At 37.5% G+C, this 18,555-nt stretch overlaps 1 protein-coding gene across 1 annotated transcript in view; it reads left to right on the forward strand.

Annotated features, from left to right (window-relative positions):
- Nucleotides 1-18,555, forward strand: part of STK38L (serine/threonine kinase 38 like) — a 79,627-nt gene that overhangs the window by 39,384 nt on the left and 21,688 nt on the right. The window contains 3 exon segments of the mRNA XM_017849990.1: nt 12,140-12,284; nt 13,205-13,207; nt 16,566-16,614. Coding sequence (XP_017705479.1) covers nt 12,140-12,284; nt 13,205-13,207; nt 16,566-16,614 — 197 coding nt within the window.

An 18,555-nucleotide genomic window follows, 5' to 3' on the forward strand; every position in this document is an offset into this window, starting at 1 on the left:
CACTCATCCTTTTCCTGCCTTGTCCACTCATCAGTTGTTCTCTGGTCACACCAGACCTTCACTTTTTAGCTCCAAGTATGCATTTTGGGCATACTGATGTTTTGAATCAGGCATTATCTCCCTTAAAACAGGCAAGGAAAGAGTAAAAGGGAGTGGGCATCTTCCTTAAAGCTAGAACATTCATTTTGTCTCTCTCTTGTTTGTATGAGTTTGAAGGAGTATTTCCTTTACCTTAAATAAGACTTGAAGATAATTTAGCTAGGAGTTGTGCAGTCCTGCTTTTTGGTTTTGATATGGGCCTTTCTAGTCACCACTGGAAAAGCTATTTGAGAAGAGAGTGATAGTTTGAGCCCGCGTAAATATGCCCAGGTAGGTATAAGCCACCAAAAAATGGTTGCTCTAAAAGTCCAAGTGTAAGATATGACTGGAAAACTTCTTCAAAATTCTCTTTATTATTCTTCTCATTTGTCTTTAGTTTTGTTCCATGACATCCAGCTTTTTTTTTGCCGTTCTTTGTAATCCTCCACTAAACCAGAACTAAGAATTTGGTTTATAGGAAACAAAATTCGAGTACTGAGGTACCTGAAAAACCACCTCTGAGTGCTGAAAAGTGCAACTTGATTCCCGTTTACCCCTGCCCCTAAACGTCCAGCACTCTCCCAGGATCACTCTTAAATGTTTTCTTTCTGATTATAAAATGGTTGTTTTCCTATTATTGAAAATTTGGAAAATTCAAAATGTGATAAAAGACAAAATTTAAATCATCCATAATTTCACACTGTTTGTTCGTCACAATTTAACTTCCTCTCCCTTGTTTGTATAGTTGAGTTCATATTGTACTTGAAAATACAACTTTGTATCTTGCTTATTTACTTAACATTATTTTTCATGTTAAAATTTACAGGGAAAATTTTCTTCAGTGCTATGGTATTTTATACTATCTTCATTCCGTCAATCATTTCATTTAATTTTAAACATTTGGTTTAAGTTGTTTGCTATTTTAAATAATGCTTTGATTTAAAAAAAATCATTGCAGGAATTTTGGTTATTTCCATAGGATAGACTCCTAAAGTTGGAATTGTGTCAAAAAATAAAAAATATCTCTATGGTTCTTGGTATAAATTACCATATTCCCTGTTAGAAAGGGTCACATCTCTGCCGGCTAACACAAATGCATAGGGTGGACAGAAAGGCACCTCATAACAGACTAGACCTCACTAAGGGGGTGTTTTCCCCTTATATTGTGACTACTTTCATAGAGGGAACATATTGCATAATTTTAAAGTTTCTTTGTCTTTGTTTTACTGGTAAAATTGAACATTTTTCATGTGTTTTAAACTATTCCTATTTATTGTCAAACAGTGTTATTTATCCATTTATTAGGGTCTTTATTGTCTCCTTACAACTTTAATATTAAAAAAGCTATGTATGAACTTACTTGATAAATATATATGTATTTTAAATATATGCTTTTAGATATACTTTGTTTTTTGTTTGTTTGCTTGTTTGTTTGTTTTTGAGATGGACTGTCACTCTGTCTCCCAGGCTGGAGTGCAGTGGTGCGTGCTATATCTATGCTCATTGCAACCTCCGCCTCCCAGGCTCAAGCGATTCTCCTGCCTCAGCCTCCAGAGTAGCTGGGACTACAGACGCATGCCATCACACCTGGCTAATTGTTTTTGTATTTTTAGTAGAGACAGTGTTTTGCCATGTTGCCCAGGCTGGTCTCGAACTCCTGACCTCAAGAGATCCACTCGTCTCAGCCTCTCAAAGTGCTGGGATTAGAGGCATGAGCCACTGCATCTGGGTGCTTTTAGATATACTTATAACTGACATTGTTATTTTACAGTGTTTTTCTCCAAATTATTTTTTAAATCTTGTTTGATACACAGTATATACATATGTATATTATAAATTTTTGTAGAATGAAATGTAGCACAAGTTTTCATTGTGATGATTTCCTTTTAAGAAAGCTCATTCCTTCTGAAGGTCTAGTAGTTATTCATCTATGTTTTCCTCTAATTTTTTTAAAGTTTAATTCTTTTAAACTTTTATTTTTTCCCCTCCTTCCTTCATTCTTTCCTTCCTTTAATTTTTATGTTTGTCCTTTTGAACCATTTGCAATTTATTTTGCATTCTGGAATGAAATGAATGCCTGACTTGATTTTTTTCCCCAAATGGATACCCAGTTGTTCCAATACTATTAATTGAATGTCTTCTCCTCTTCTCCTCTTCCCATAATCTACAATTATGTTGCCTCATTAGAAGCCAAGACTTTTTCAAATCAAAGTTTGGTTTTGTTTTGTTTGAGACAGAGTCTCACTCTGTCATCTAGGCAGGAGCGCAGTGGCACGATCTTGGCTCACTGCAACCTCTGCCTCCTGGGTTCAAGTGATTCTTGTGCCTCAGCCTCCCGAGTAGCTGGGACTACAGGTGTGCACCACCATGCCCAGCTAATTTTTCTGTATTTTTAGTAGAGATGGGGTTTCGCCATGTTGACCAGGCTGGTCTCGAACTCCTGACCTCAAGTGAACCACCTGCCTCAGCCTCCCAAAGTGGTAGGATTACAGACATGGGCCACTGCGCGCAGTCAAGATTATTCTTACATATTTTATGAATGTTGTACTCCATCTCCTCCTCCTTGCTACTTTTGTGAACAGGATTATTTTTCCATTTCTAAATTTATGTCTTTAAAATTAACATTTTAAAGCATACATTTATTTTAAACTTTAAATTCCCCATTTAAAAAATCATTCGTCTTACTTTTTACTGACCCATATTCTTTGTAACGAAAGTGAAAAATATAGAAGAGAACTCATGATACTGGGTTACTGGATGTATTGATAGATGGAAGCATGGCTTAGCTGCCAAGGCAAAGGGAAGGATAGATCCTTCTGGGTGTACTAGCTATCATCTCACTCATCCAAACCCACAATTCAGAGCCGTAGTTTAAATCTGCTGGCCCCAGATTCTCTAGATCACTGTAATATCTGTCTTTCCACCCAGCATGCTCTCATGCTCTCCAAAAGTTTCCCTAGGCTACTTAATTCTCATCTTTATAAATTCTATAAATTTCTCTCTATATTTTTATAATGAAATATGAATAACATAAAGATATATCATTTTATATATATATATTTATAATTTTGTTTTTTCCCAGTTGTTTTCATTTTGTTTTACCTCTGAATATTTCCTCCTTTACAAATAATGTTGACATACTCACTCTGGTCTCCCCTCACCTTCATTACCCGTCATCTCCCTCCCCCCTGCCATTTACTCCCCCTTCTTGCAAATTGTCGCTTTTTTTTTCTCTTTTATGTCAATCAAGATAAGTATTTTTCTGTATGTGTTCATGTGTGTGCCAGTAATAGAAACTGATTTAAAATTCTTTTAGGGATGCTCCGACTATCTAAAAGTTGGCATTGATTTTTTTTCCCATTGTCGTGCTAGATTATAAATATTTGAAGTTATATGGCATTTCTGCTGAGGTAATTTTTTAAAGTTAACTATGACTTGATTCAGCTGAACATTTTTTTTGCAGACAAAATCTAATGCACTACTAGATAGGCATATAGCAATAGAACAATTACATTTTGTAAATATTATAAGAATAGACTGCTTCTTAATGTTTTTGAGAAAGACAGGATGATACGTTAAACATTAAGATTGGTAAATAGAATTTTAAATAAAATTGCTGCTTTGGTAAATTTATGTTGTAGTTTAATTGTTTACATTTGGTTTATAAACACTTCCCCTTCTCATTGCAAGTTAAAAAAAAAAAGTTCAGAGGAATTTTAGTAATTATTTGGACCAATAAACTCAGGTATTCTGCCATGAACAACAATACTATAGCCAAATAAGCTTTCAGGTACTCAACCACTGAACCATATTTTTGTGCATAGGAAAACTGTATATTTCTAAAACAATTTTGAAAATAAAAATGCTAATGTTGAGTTCAGCACCACTGTGCCATCATCACCAACCTTCTGATTCACAGAAGGAGCAAAGACAAGTGTGTCTGTTTATGAAATGCGTTCCTCCAGTCTAATGATACGCCACATGGAAAGGGCCACGTTAAATAAAAACAAAAGCTATTAACAGCAGACACAGTAAAGAGATTATTAATCAGTTGGTGTGTGTTGCCTCATGAGAATCACTCTTTTGTGAGAGAAAGGGTTAGCTCTTCCCTGGAATACTTCTACCTCTAGTTCTACCCTAAGTCACTACTAACTTCTAGTAAGGCTTCTAACAAGAGTTCTCTTTTTACTTTAAATCTTTCTTTTTGATACATTTCTCTCCCCTCTCCATTAAAAGCAATCTAATTTGTCAAAGAAGTAGGCTAAGATCAGAGGAGAGAGGGAATATCTATTAGAGATTAAATTTACAAACTAACTTGCAATGGCAGCAGCCCAAGGCAGGAAGGATAAGCAGGAAGATTGAGCAGGGAAGGGAAGAAAATAATAATTTTTGAGCATTAATATGTGCCAGGAGATACTTTAAAAATATTTTCCCCTTTTTTATTGGTTTATCAAACACATGACGTATCTCAGTCCTTTTACAAGTACTTTTAGAATTCTCTTAAGTCTTATATTACCGTAATAAGCATGCACACAAGTTGGCTATTATTATATTTATTTAACAGGAAACTGACACACAGAAAATTTAAAGTTTAATTTGCCTAAAGTCACAGAGCTACTGAATGGCTGGACCAAAATTCAGATCCAGGCAATCTGGCCTTTCATCCTGTGCTCTGCCACCATCAAAGTGTCATATCAACCCTATAAGGTTGGCATTTATGATCTCCATTTTAGAAACGTGGATCCTGACTCAGGTTAAATAACTCAGACAGGATCAGCCTTAAACTAACTTTCTTAAACTAGCCTTAAACTAGCTTTTCTTATCCTTTCTGTCCTTACTGGTGTCCTTTCTGTCCTTACATCATTTACCCAGTCATCCAAATCTGAAACTTAGAGATAATTAGAGATTTTAGTCTTTCCAGCTGACTGAGGCTTCTCTTCATCACGTCTGCTACTATCTTAATTAGACCCTTACTATTCTGTAATCTCAAATGTGCTGTAAAGGAAGCAGGTGGGTAATAAAATGTGGGTAATAAAAAGTGAATGAGTCTGGGCATGCGGGAATGGAGAGTTGGTGGACGGGTAGGATATTGTATTGTAAGGGGCCGGCTGCAGCTCTGCTCCAGCTGTCTCTTTGCAGGCAGGAATGAGAGCTCATTGTGGACAGATCAGACTTTTCAGGAGAAACCAGAAACCTGGATTTTCATGTGAAACCTTCTAACCTTCTACTTTCTAGATTGTAGCAAAAGCCTAACAAAGTAAGTCTGCAGGCTACCAGGTTGTAATCCCTGACTATTCATTATTAAGGCCTCCTGAGCAGATTTACTTCCTCTAGTCTGATCTGGACTTCCAGCCTTTTGGCCATCCTCCCTGTACCAGCATAATCTATCCGAAGTGCAAATCAGATAGGATTTGAGGGCTGGTTGGGAGAATTAAATGCTTCTAAGAATGTAACATTCTTAGAAGAATTATTGGTACTTGGGTAAACACTCAATAAATGTTCTATAATGGCCGTAAGGTTTTCACTAAATTAAAAGCCTTGAGTGATTCCCATTTATGCTCAGGATAAGTTTTTAACATGACAGAAAAGGTCTTTATTTCTACCTTCATCTTCTGCCATTCAACCAAATATACTCAGTCTATCTGTATGTTTAAGTGTGTCAGCGTATTTCATGCCTTGCAGCTCTTCCTCCTCTGAGTACATCTGACTGGTGAACTCCTGCTATAGCCCCTTCCCCTCCAAGGTTCAGTTCAGGCATCACCTCCTCTATTAAACCTTTGATTACCCTTCCTCTTGAAGCGCTGATTTCTCCCTACTTTGTGTCTCCATAAGATCCTGAACTCCCTAAGGGCTGGAACTGTGTTTTATCAGTCTTCTTGTTCTCAGCACTTCATACAGGCATCATAGTATATATCTGCAATAAATGTTGGTTGAAAATAATACAATTAGTAAAAGTTAATGCTTGGATTTGAACCTTCACCTGACTATGAATTTCTTGCTTTTTAGACTGTGCCTCAGAGAGGAAAGAAGCTGTGGCTGCCCTTTCATTAGGGACTCAGTTTATACAGTGTCCAATCTGAGGACTTAATTGTAGCCTAGGGCATTATGATTGTAATGAGTGAATTGAATTTAGGAGAATTTTTATACTACAGGGCACTATAGTAGCATTAAGGATACTCCCTCTGAAATACAGTATGTGAAAACTAAGGTGAAATCACCAGTTGAATAATTTGTTTTACAGCCAGGTAAAGCAGTTCTATTTTCTTCCTTTAGAAGTTTGATGGTAAATGGTTGGAGATACCACATCTATTTATAAATGGCCTGAGTGCCAGATTTGTTATCTCCTTTCCCCCAGGCTTGATAAACTAAAGAATGTTGGACTTAACTATTGGTAGTGTCTCCCTTAATGAATAGAACAGTCTGGAGAAAACACACGTGAACAGGAAATTCAAGGGCACCTTGTGTTGTTTTTATCAGTCCAGGAATTCTAGACTTGCAAATTGTATCCTGTTCTTTTTCTGGCCAAAGAAAGGGCTTTAATAAAACAAAAAGAACAGTGTTAAATCCATTAAAGGAATACATTTGCAATACAATAAGTGCCAGTCATCTAGACCATTCTTTGTAATAATTTGATCACGTCTTAGTTTTGGATAATTTAAATTTTTAGAAGTCTGTGTCTTGTAAGAAGGAAATAAATTTTTCTTGTTTTTAAAACTAATCTTTGCAAAGATGCTGTATAATCATGAATAAGGGTGGAATTTTTGTTTTTTCTGCAAATGTATTTCTTAAGTAACATTTATTTCTGAAGGCTAATAGAATACCAAGTGATTCTGTATTTCTTAACCCAAATGAAATTATTATATATGAAACACACATATAATTTAAAATCTAGAACATTAGAGTTGAGTTACCATCACTTACAGACTGCCTACTGTGTGCTCAGCACTTTGCCAGGTACTATGATGCTTTCAATACAAAGATAAATAGATGGAGATTTTGCCCTTATTTGGTTTTTAAACAAGGCATACACGTATGTATAACTACAATGGGAAGAACATCGTAATCATGATAAATTATATAGTGTCTAAAAGTAATATTTCATTACTTGACATCCACTTCTGATTTTAGAGTAAAACTCATTACACCTTTTTGTGATGGAAGAAACCACATCTTCTGTTTACCTTCTTTTTTGAAGACCTCAGGTTCATAAATATTTATCTAAAATGACTTCATATGTATTTCTATACTGTTGGGTGTTTTGTTTTTTAGCCTGGGTCTCGCTCTGTTACCCAGGCTGGAGTCCAGTGGCTATGCATAGGCTTCACCATAGTGCACCACAGCCTTGAACTCCTGGGCTCAGATGACCCTCCGGTCTCAGCCTCCCAAGTAGCTGGGGCTACAGACATGTGCCACCATGCCTGGCCCTATTTTTATACTGTTAAATGCAGATAATTTCTGTTGTTTGGAATTGTTTTGAATTCCCTAACACTTCTTTATGTTTCACAAAAAATTTCCTCAAAAGTTTTTGCTCAGTAATGTTCCTCAAAAGTTTGTCCACCTCTGGCCCCCAATTTGGCTTCATTCTGGGAAGGTCTGGTCCAGTAGCAGACCATCTCCTACAGCCACTTTCCAGTGGGCATAGGCGCCCTAGGCAAGATAGCCATCAGCCTTAGTGTGTTTTAGATCACCTTTTAATCCCCCTATGCCTATTAAACATTTAAATTGAATAACAGTTTCTCTTTTGTTTTGATGCATGCTCGCCAAGCAATCCTTCCGATCTAATTTCTTGTGACTCAGTTTCTTACTGTGTAAATCAATAAACTGCCATTCCTGTCTTGTATATTTGTCTTTTGTGAACTTTGTTAGGATAAAGTGGCTTCCAAAATTTGATTGCCTTGAGACACTGGCAGCTGAGGGCCAGACCTTGCCACTTGGCAGACTGAGCAGGGCAGCCTGCTCGACAAGGCCCCTTGGCAGTCAGCTCCCTCCAAGGCCACACCCCAAGTTCAACATACATCTTTCTCTCCAACTTCTGCAAGCGTAACTGTGAACAGCATAATTCTGTGAGTGATGTGTTATTTCTTTGTGCTGTTTTCAAGAGGCATTATAAAAGGTTTTTTATGGTTTTCACCATTCATTTTTTGAAAGGACTGTATAAGGCCTTGGACAACTAGAGTTGGGTCTTGACCTTTTGTAAAGGCAAACTTGTAAAGTGGCAAACCACTTTATAAATTTTTATTAGTTACAGATCTTCTGGACATTTTCTCTGTTCATTAATATCTTTTTGCTAGAACGAATACAAGGCAAATCAGAAATCATTCTACAATTGTAGGGTGTTGCTCTTTAATGGAACTTTTAAGGTTCCCCCCCGCCCCCCCCGCCGCAAATATTTGTTGAAAAAGTAACAGGCAGTTGAAGAAAAGTATCCATGAACTTAAATTTTTTATGCCTAGGGAATGTTCACTGGAATACTACTACAAATTGTATACCTGTCCTCCTTTTGAGGATTCAGGATGCATGTTAGCATATTAAAGAAGCTGGGAAGGCTGGGCAAGGTGGCTCGTGCCTGTAATCCCAGCACTTTGGGAGGCCAAGACAGGCAGATCACTTGAGGTCAGGAGTTTGAGACCAGCCTGGCCAACTTGGTGAAACCCCATATCTACTAAATATACAAACGTTAGCGTGCATCTGTAATCTCAGCTACTCGGGAGGCTGAGGTGGGAGAATCGCTTGAACCTGGGAGGTGGAGGTTGCAGTGAGTGGAGGTCGCACCACTGCATTCCAGCCTGGGCGACAGAGTGAAATTGTCAAAAAAAAAAGAAAAAAAAAAAAAAAAAAAAAAAAAAAAAAAAAAAAAGGTGCTGGGAAATCTTATAGTAAGAAACTATTTAACTTTGTGTAGTCTGGGTTTCTTAAATTTACTTAAATTCCTCAATTTCCAGTCCATCTCTCTCCCACCCCAAGCCCCAATTAACAAATGTGATTTGATTTCAGAGATGTTTTCTGTGCACCATCCCTGTTTCACTTTTCCTTCTTTGACCTTTCTTTTTCTTTTTTCTTTTTTCTTTTTTTTTTTCAGTTAGAAACAGGGTCTTGCTCCATCACCCAGGCTGCAGTGCAGTGGTGCAATCACAGCTCATTGTAACCTTGAACAAGGGTTCAAGCAGTCTTCCTGCCTCATCCTCCAGAGTAGCTGAGACTACAGGTGTGCACCACCACACGCAGCTAATTAAAAAAAAAAATGTAGAGAGGAGGAGATCCCAGGCTAGTCGCAAACTCTTGGCCTCAAGTGATTTTGGCCTCACAAAGTGCTGGGATTAGAGGCATGAGCCACTGTGCCTGCCATTCTTTGACCTTTCTGCATTTGATCCTGAAACATAGAACATGAACCCAATGATTCTGAAATTTCCAAAAATGATTTGGCAGCATTGTCTTAGCAATCCAGTAAGAGCAGCTTAATCCTTAAAAATCACTTGGCTGTGATAATTCTTGAGTTTATTTTTCACTATTTATTGTTTTAAAAATAATGCTCATTATTATTAAAGCATTTAGCACAATACAAAGATTAAACTAGGTGCCTAGAATAGTATCTTACATTTGTATAAGCCATTGTGGCTTTCCTGTGTATTATCTCAGATGGCCATAGACTAGGCCTGTGAACCAAGCAGAGCAAATATTTTAAACCCTGTTTTGGGAAAAGTGACTTGAGTTAAGGGTGTTGTGGTGATTTGAATAAGACCATATGATCATTTAGCAACAAGGCTAGGATTAGATCTTTTAATTTTTGACTTCTACCTTCTGTAATTTCTTTTTCCACAGTTGCTTATTAGCCAATCTTTGTAGAGTACTTTACTATTGGCTAATTCTTTCAACTACTCCTACTGCGCCCCCTCCCTCCCCCCAGTCAATAGGTTGTCTCATTCATTCATTCATGGCTACTCTGAGTCAGATGTAGTGGTGTTGTGGTGTTTTGAAAAATGAATCAGAAAGAGTTCTTACTTGGAGGTGTTCCTGGTTTGGTGGAATAACTTTTAGGGTTGAATTTTTCTTAGGAGTGATAAGCACCAGTACCTGACTACAAATGTTAGAGAATATGCACCAAAAAAATGAGAGATGTGATGTCTCTTCTGGTAGAGCATGTTAGAGAAGTCACCACGGTAAGACTTCAGCTCAACTGGGCCATAAGGGATCAGCAGATTTCCTGCAGAGACAGTGGTGGATATCAGTGGTGGATATAAGTGCTTTAGGGATAGGCCATGCAAGAGCTTGGAGGCATGAAGGAGCTGGGTATGTTGGGAAAAGAATGAGTGGTGAGGAAGAGCATCAGATAAGGATTGAAAAGATTAAAAGTAACAGATAAGGATAGCAAGTTAGAGTCCTGACTCCACATCACACTAGCTGTGTGACTGCTCCAAACTTCAGTTCCCTACTTTGCAGGGCTGTTACGAGGATGAAATGCAATCATGCATGGCAAGTGCCTCTATCTTAAATCCTCAGGAGAAAAAAAAAAAGGGGAAATCAGTGAAGAAAATATCATAAAGTTCCTGAAATATAACCACACTCAGTGAATGTGAGTTGTTCTTATTTATTATGTTTAGCTAATTTGACTTGCAGTAAGGCAATGAGGAGCCATGACTGATTCTAAACAAGTGAGACGATCAGCTTCTTGTTTAAAGTAGTCAGCAGAGGAACAAATTTATAATGCCAAAATAATCGATGCAGTTTTAGACATAATGATTCTCAGGCTCAAGCAGTACATTGAGGTATAAACCCCTAACAGGACAACAGTAGAACTGGGGGGTTTGCCATAGATACTTGTTTGCTTTCAACCTATACTTGACTTGCTTGACATCTTTTGGTTCATTCCATCAACCCTGGAATCTAGTCCACTTCAGGTCCACATCCAGGGCTCTGTATCTTCATGTAATTAAAGCAAGATGGATGTTGGGGCATAGGTGGCAGGTTTGGGGAATACTTTTCAATTAAGAATGCTTTGGAATGGTCACTCTTGGCAAGCTGTGTCTTCTTTGGACTGATCTGTTATGATCTTCATCTAGATAAGCAAAGCCTCTTTAATGTATGAACTGCTCTAGTCTTTTTATCCAGATATGGCCATGGTAGGCAAGTCTCTTAGGGCCAGTGCCCACCTGCCGCAGACACCAGAGTTCAGTCTTTCCCCTGTCAAGTGGCCATTTTGCCACACTCCTTATCTAATAGTCCAGATTATCTTCTTTGAACCAGTACTTCGATTGTTGGCCCAGTGATCTCTAAAAGTTGGCACTGGAATGCCTTGAAGCAGACATCCATCATCCAGTTAAGGCCACAGAGCTTCCCTGTTGTTACCTGGCTTCACACATTTCTGTTTCCTTCTTGGTTCCTATAGGCATTTGAGTTTCATTTGAAAATGCAATGGGCTGCACAATCTGGAGAAGTATACTATACCTTGTTATAGCACTTTTTGGAATGACCCAGAATTCAGAATGAAACGGGGCAGCTATGAGCCCCATCCTAAGGGGCCTGTTTCTAAAAGTAGTTTCCCCCTACAATATATGTAAATATTGCTTTAGGCTGGTGTTTATATGCATATTTGATACAACACTTCATGTTTCATAGAATTCATAAGGCAGAAGCTACTTCTTACTATTTAACTAAACTGCAGTAACTCTTAGGAGACTGACATTTATCAGGGACATAACTATTAGCACTATCACATAGATTTTATTTAGTAATGAAATAACAAAATAGATGGAACTTTTCTTGTTTTGAATGCTTGTTGAATGTGACCTTTGTATATAAACGTGTCTATATTATATATGAATGCCATCAGTTCTTCCTTGCTGTCATTAACTCCTGGTTTTGCCACCACAATATGAATTTCTCTTGCTTTGGAAATAGTGCTTTTCTTTCTTCCCTAGTTTTGTATTATTTATCATGTGAAATACTTGGCTGTGTTAACTGTTAAGGTAGAATTTTTCTTAGTTGAAATTAAATAGTTCCAGAGTTTATTATAAAAGATAGCTTTTTTTCCCACTGAATAATTTGTCTTTCTATGTTGTTTCAGTTTCTGTTACTATGGCAATGACGGCAGGGACTACAACAACCTTTCCTATGAGCAACCATACCCGGGAAAGAGTGACTGTAGCCAAGCTCACATTGGAGAATTTTTATAGCAACCTAATTTTACAGCATGAAGAGAGAGAAACCAGGTATAGTAAGGGCTAATCAAAACTTTTTTTTAGTTAAATAAGCTGTTGTGCTGTGAGTGGAATAGAAACTTGTTTTCCGTGAATAATATGAATATTATGGATCCCTGCATGCTGTTTTTAAGTTTCCTGTACTGACAGTGCACATAAACATGTGTTTTATTTTCACAGAGTAGTTTCCTGAGGTGCCCCAAGTCTTGTGTATCTATATAACCATATCACATGTCAATTACGTTTTCAACAAACCTTTTCCAAACAGGAAATTATGATATGTTTTTACATTTTCTTTTAAAGGGGTGCCTGGCTGGGTGTGGTGTGGCTCATGCCTATAATCCCAGCACTTTGGGAGGCCGAGGCTGAGGTTAGGAGTTCAAGACCAGCCTGGCCAAAATGGTGAAACCCTACTGAAAATACAAAAAATTAGCTGGGTGTGGTGGCAGGTGCCTGTAATTCCAGCTACTCAGGAGGCTGAGGCAGGAGAATTGCTTGAAGGTTGCAGTGAGCCAACACTGCAGTGAGCAAAGATCGTACCACTGCACTCCAGCCTGGGCAACAGAGTGAGACTCAAAAAGGATGCTTTATGAATGACTGACTTTACTCCAAAACCTTTTACAGTGTTGTGTGCATATCGGTGGGAATAGAAGAATAAAAAAAGAATGACATGTTATTTTGCCTTTAGAAAACTTACAGTAAAGGAGATAATACACATAAATATTACATGAAAGAGTGAAGCATATTAAGATAAGTACAAGGAAGGGAGAATGTGCTTTTGTCTAGGCAACTGGGAAAGCTTTGTAAATAGTGGTGGCATTTAAACAGGGCTCTAAAGGAAGAAAACTATTTATACATACATAAAAGGAAGGAGACAGAGGCAAAAGAGCAGGAGGGAAGGATATTAGAGACAGAAGAAATCACCAGGTCAGGCAGTGACCAATTTGGCTCAAGCACAGGATGTGCTAGATTTCAGCATCCTGGGAGCCTTGGATTCTTTGTTAATGTAGCTCTCTTCATGGTAGTGGAGAACCTTGGATGTTTTTGAGCAGAAGAATCAAATGAAAACAAGTGTTTCTCTGGAAGGGAACTTTAGTTGTGATACAGAGAATAGTTTGGGGTCAGGGTGGGAATTAGAAACAGGAAAGGCTAGTGATATAGTCCAGGTAAATGGAAAGAAGGCTTGAATTAGAATCGTGACAACAGAGAATTGACAAGAAAAATTGGCAAAATGTGGCTACTAGCCAGATATGCAATGTGAGGGAAATAAGTCAATGTTGCCTCTGAAATTTCATGCCTGGGCAAACTGAGAGTGGTACAGTTTAAATGAAATAGAGAGGAAGAGTCTAATTTAATTTTGGACGGATTTAACTGCAGATTAGATACAGGTACGGGGAGAATTAGTGAACTGGAAAATAATTCAGGAAACATAATTCCTAAAATAGGAATATGCAAAAGAGAGTTGAGAAACACAGAGAATCATGAGAAAAGCTGACATATCTCTAAAAGTTTTGAAAGGGAGGAGAGGAACGAGGATGGAGCAGAGGCAAACAAATAAAAAAAAGAGCATCAGCAGAAATTCTAAAAGGTTCCATTTAGGCAGAAGGAAAGGGATCACAAATGGAAGATCTAAATGGTAAGTAGGTGGATAAATCTCAACAAAAATTCTATAAAGCAACAGAAATAATAGCGATAATATCTTACACATTAAAAAATAGAATTATAATATTTTCCAATAGCAAAATATAATTCAGGAAAGAAGTAATTAGAATGATGTTAGTAGAAAGGGCATAGAGATTATTCAGAGTTTGACAAATTATGTTGTAATTTCTAGAGTAACCATAAAATGATAAAAATAGAGTTTGTAATTTCCAGACTAGCAGAAGGAAAAAATTGGACTGAGAAAAAAAAAAGTCAGTTCAAAAGAATGCAAGAGAGAAAGAAAACTGAAATACCAAAATGGAAAAAATGAAATACCAAAATAAAAAGTGCAAGATAAGTTAGAAATAAATATAAATATATCAATAATTAAATGAATGATAAGGTAATTAAAGTCTCTGGAAGTGATCATATCATCCTGGGAGAGTGAATAAAGTAGAAGAGAACCAAGGAAGAAAAAGCAGGCACTTAAAAAAATTCCTCAGAATTTCAAAGGTTCATTGTCTTTACTTGCTGCAGTGTTAAAGTAATTCAGTTCGCTATTTCCAAATAAAGGAAAGTAACAATAAAATTATCTGCGTTATTAAAAAAAAAAGTTGTCTCAGCTTGGTGCCAGTGGAAGTCAAACAATCAGCTCATATTTTCTAAAAGCTTATACTTTGAGAAAATATGTGTTGTATTTTTAAGGCTTAACTAATTGGAGAAATGCATAAGCCCAATAAATTTCTAATCAGAGCAAAGCGTAAGAGCATTTTAGGTGGAAAACTATTTTTAAAAAAGGTACAACAGAAATCATGGATCTTCCTGTTTAGATATGGTAGAAATGGATAAAAGTTACTGTATCTCTTCCAGAACGAGGAATGATTTCATGAAGTGTTAGTCTTGGCAATAACTGAGGAAAGGGACAGTGGAAATTCAGCAGAAGAATAAAGTTGCTTATATGTTGATAGCTCCTCCCAGAATAATGGTCCTCTTACTCTCCGGATTCTTTCTACAGAGGAGAAAACTGAAAATCATTCAACAAGCAGCACTGAAGTGCCTAGGGGTAGGTGATGGCAGCACGGACGCTGATGTTAGGAAATTATTCTCATCTAAGGGTCGGGGCCTAGGGGAAATAATGCATAAACAAAAGATACAAATCAGTGTAATAAGCACCAAGGTAGGTGCCTATGACAAGCACTGAGGAAACATGTGATGGAGGATATGCTCTTAGGCCTCATCCTCTCCAGTGGGGTGCTGATGTATCAACAGGCTTTAAATGTTACAGATCTTCTGTGAGAAGGAAAAATAAGTGATCTTAATGATGGTTTAGGAAAAAACTTACCTTTGGACATGTAGCCATGAGTAACAAATATCAAAAAAGTTGTGAGAGGGTTTCAGTCCTTAACCCTTATACCCATTCAGTTAAATCCTGAAAAGTTACTGTTATTCTGACACACTCCAAAACTAATTAGGAGGAGTTCTACTAGGTTTATATTTAGGGAAAAGCAATACAATAGAAATAGAATACTAATATTCACTTGGAAATGAGTTGCAAAATGTGTTCCACAACCATTTCTGTAGTTTTAGCTACTTCATCCATACTGCCCCTACCTCAAATGCTTAGCTTAACTAACTTCAAGGGTGCTGTTTAAAAAAAAAATGAGTAACTGAACCTGGCTGTACCTAGAAAAGCAAATGTTCTGGTAGCTAGTGGGTTTCTTTTTTTTAAATATTTATTTATTTATTTATTTATTTATTTATTTATTTATTTATTTTGAGACAGAGTCTCGCTCTGTCAACCAGAGCAGTGTGCAGGAGTTTAGTGGCACGATCTTGGCTCACAGCCTCTGCCTCCTGGGTTCAAGCAATTCTTCTGTCTCAGCCTCCCAAGTAGCTGGGACTACAGGCGCCCACCACCACGCCCGGCTAATTTTTTTTGTAGTTTTAGTAGACACAGGGTTTCACAGTGTTAGCCAAGATGGTCTCTATCTCCTGACCTCGTGATCCACCACCTTGGCCTCCCAAAGTGCTGGGATTACAGGTGTGAGCCACCGTGCCTGGCCACTAGTGGGTTTTTACAAATACACATGTATGACTTCCCAATTTTCAAATAATACAATAAAATAAATGCAATTGCATTGAACATTTTTCCTTGATAAATTAAGGAAAACTGAGCTTAGAGTTTAAGTGAGAGACTTAGCCAAGCTCATTTAGCTAGTAAGTGTTAGAACCAGGGATATCTACCTTAAAATTTTATACTTTTAGTCATTATAGTCATCTTTTTGTATTTCTAATATAAGCATTGAGAAATATTAATGATATTCGTGGATTGAACATTAAATAGCAGAGTTTTCCATATTAGAACATCAGTCATTGCCAACATTTCATTTAGGCAGGAGAGTGAAGTAAGCTTTAGAAGTAAAGTATTCATTTGGCCATATGAGAAAGCAAAATCTGGGTTTGTTTTTTGAGAAAGAAAACTATTCTTAGTGATTATCTTGATCCAACCTTGAAAGACTTTTTTTTTTTTTTTTTTTTTTTAAGCTGCAACTGAAGTGGTTACTTGATAAATAAAATGTATATTTTCTTAAGTGGGAATAGTTAGGAATGTTGTTTAAAATTTAAATTAATTTTTTTTCTTGAAAAAGGCAGAAAGAAACTAGAAGTGGCATGGAAGAAGTAGAAATTAGCAGATGAAGAGGTAATGTCATTACCTATAGTTACTGTACAAAAGCACCCCCAGTGACTTTTCATTCATTTGACATCAGCTATTTTATAACTTAAATAATGTGCATTTTATCATTTGAATATGGGCTTCTTACTTTGTTGCTGTCATGGATATCTTTTATTGATATCTTTAGAAAGAGGCAGGTTTTCTTTTTTTTTTTTTTTTTAATTCCAAGAACACATATTCAGAGAACATTGCCTACTGTATTTTAGGTGTGTGGAACAAGAAAGGCAAGCTACAGGAGAAATCAACCAATTGCCAATTCTTCTAAAAATTTTTTCTAAATACTCTTTTAAAGCTATCTATTTCTCTAGTTCAGTGCTATTACCCTAGTTTAAACTACTATATATTTTAACCTGAAAAATAACTGTCCCCAACTAGTCTCCCCATTTCCCACCCCCAGTTTTTCTGTGTACTGCAGCTAGAGTAATCGGTCTAAAAATAGATTTGATCACATCACTGTTTGCTTAATAACCCTTCACTGGCTCCCTTATCTCGGGATATGGGCAAGCTCTTTAACATTGGTATACACGACCCTTGACTAGCTGGCCTCTGCTTCTCTCTCTCTAGCCTCACTTCTTGTCACCCACCCCCCATGCTGACAAGTATGAATTTCTTTGATGTCCCTTGTCTTGCCTGTGGACCTTTTCACATGCTCTTTCTGCTGCTTGGAACTCTTCCTTACTCCTACCCAACTCCCATTATTCTTAAGACTCTTTAGTAGCTGGGCATGGTGGTGCATGCCTGTAGTCCTAGCTACTTGGTAGGGTAGAGGTGGGAGGATCACCTGAGCCTGGGAGTTTGAGGTTGCCATGAGCTATGATACATCATTTCACCCCAGCCTGGGCAAAGAAGCAGCTTTAGGCCTCACTTCAGGCATCACTTCCACTGGGAAATCTTCCTTAACCTCTCAAGGTACCTTCTGTATTCTACTGTTCCTATCCCCATGGGAGCCTTAAAATACAGTCTTCCCAAAGAGTAGACACTGTAACGTCTTGTTGAGCATTACATCTCCACAGCTGTCTGGGAGAGCTAAAACAAATATTTGGTGAATAAACGAATAATGGCTTTTGCCCTCAAGGAGTTTTACATTAGGAGAGGGAGAGTGAGTGTGTGTGTGTAAAACTACGTACGCATGATAGAATGTGGTGAACTTTGGAAATATAGAGAAGATTTTTCCTCTAATTCAGAGGATCAGAAAAGGTTTCATAGAAGAAGTAACAATTGATTTGAATTGTAAAGAATGGGTAGAATTTACATTAGAGGTAAGAGGTGTGTACAAAATAATACGTATACAGAATAATGAGTTTACATTTGAGCTATAAAGGGTGCAACAAAAGGAAATAGCGAAGTAATTTCCTTTTATTTTTTAATTAATTTATTTTATTTAATTATTTAATTTATTTATTTAATTTCCTTTTATTCCTTTTCCTTTTCCGAAGTTGATAGCACACCATGGAAAGCTAGGTTTAGAATAGTTTACTAAAAATGGTATGCTTTAGTACTAGGCAATAGGGAGTCACAACCTAGATTGATTAGTTTAACATGCTGAGTGCAGTGGCATACACCTGTAATCCCAGCACTTTGGGAGGCTACGATAGGAGAATCACTTAAGCCCAGGAGTTCAAGATCAGCCTGGGAAATATAGTAAGACCTGTTCTCTACAAAAAATTTTAAAAATTGGCCGGGCGCGGTGGCTCAAGCCTGTAATCCCAGCACTTTGGGAGGCCGAGACAGGTGGATCACGAGGTCAGGTGATCGAGACCATCCTGGCTGACATGGTGAAACCCCGTCTCTACTAAAAAATACAAAAAAAACTAGCTGGGCGAGGTGGCGGGCGCCTGTAGTCCCGGCTACTCGGGAGGCTGAGGCAGGAGAATGGCGTGAACCCGGGAGGCGGAGCTTGCAGTGAGC

This window comes from Rhinopithecus bieti, unplaced genomic scaffold (genome assembly GCF_001698545.2).
Source record: "Rhinopithecus bieti isolate Rb0 unplaced genomic scaffold, ASM169854v2 scaffold_33437, whole genome shotgun sequence".
NCBI classification, from domain to species: Eukaryota; Metazoa; Chordata; class Mammalia; order Primates; family Cercopithecidae; genus Rhinopithecus; species Rhinopithecus bieti.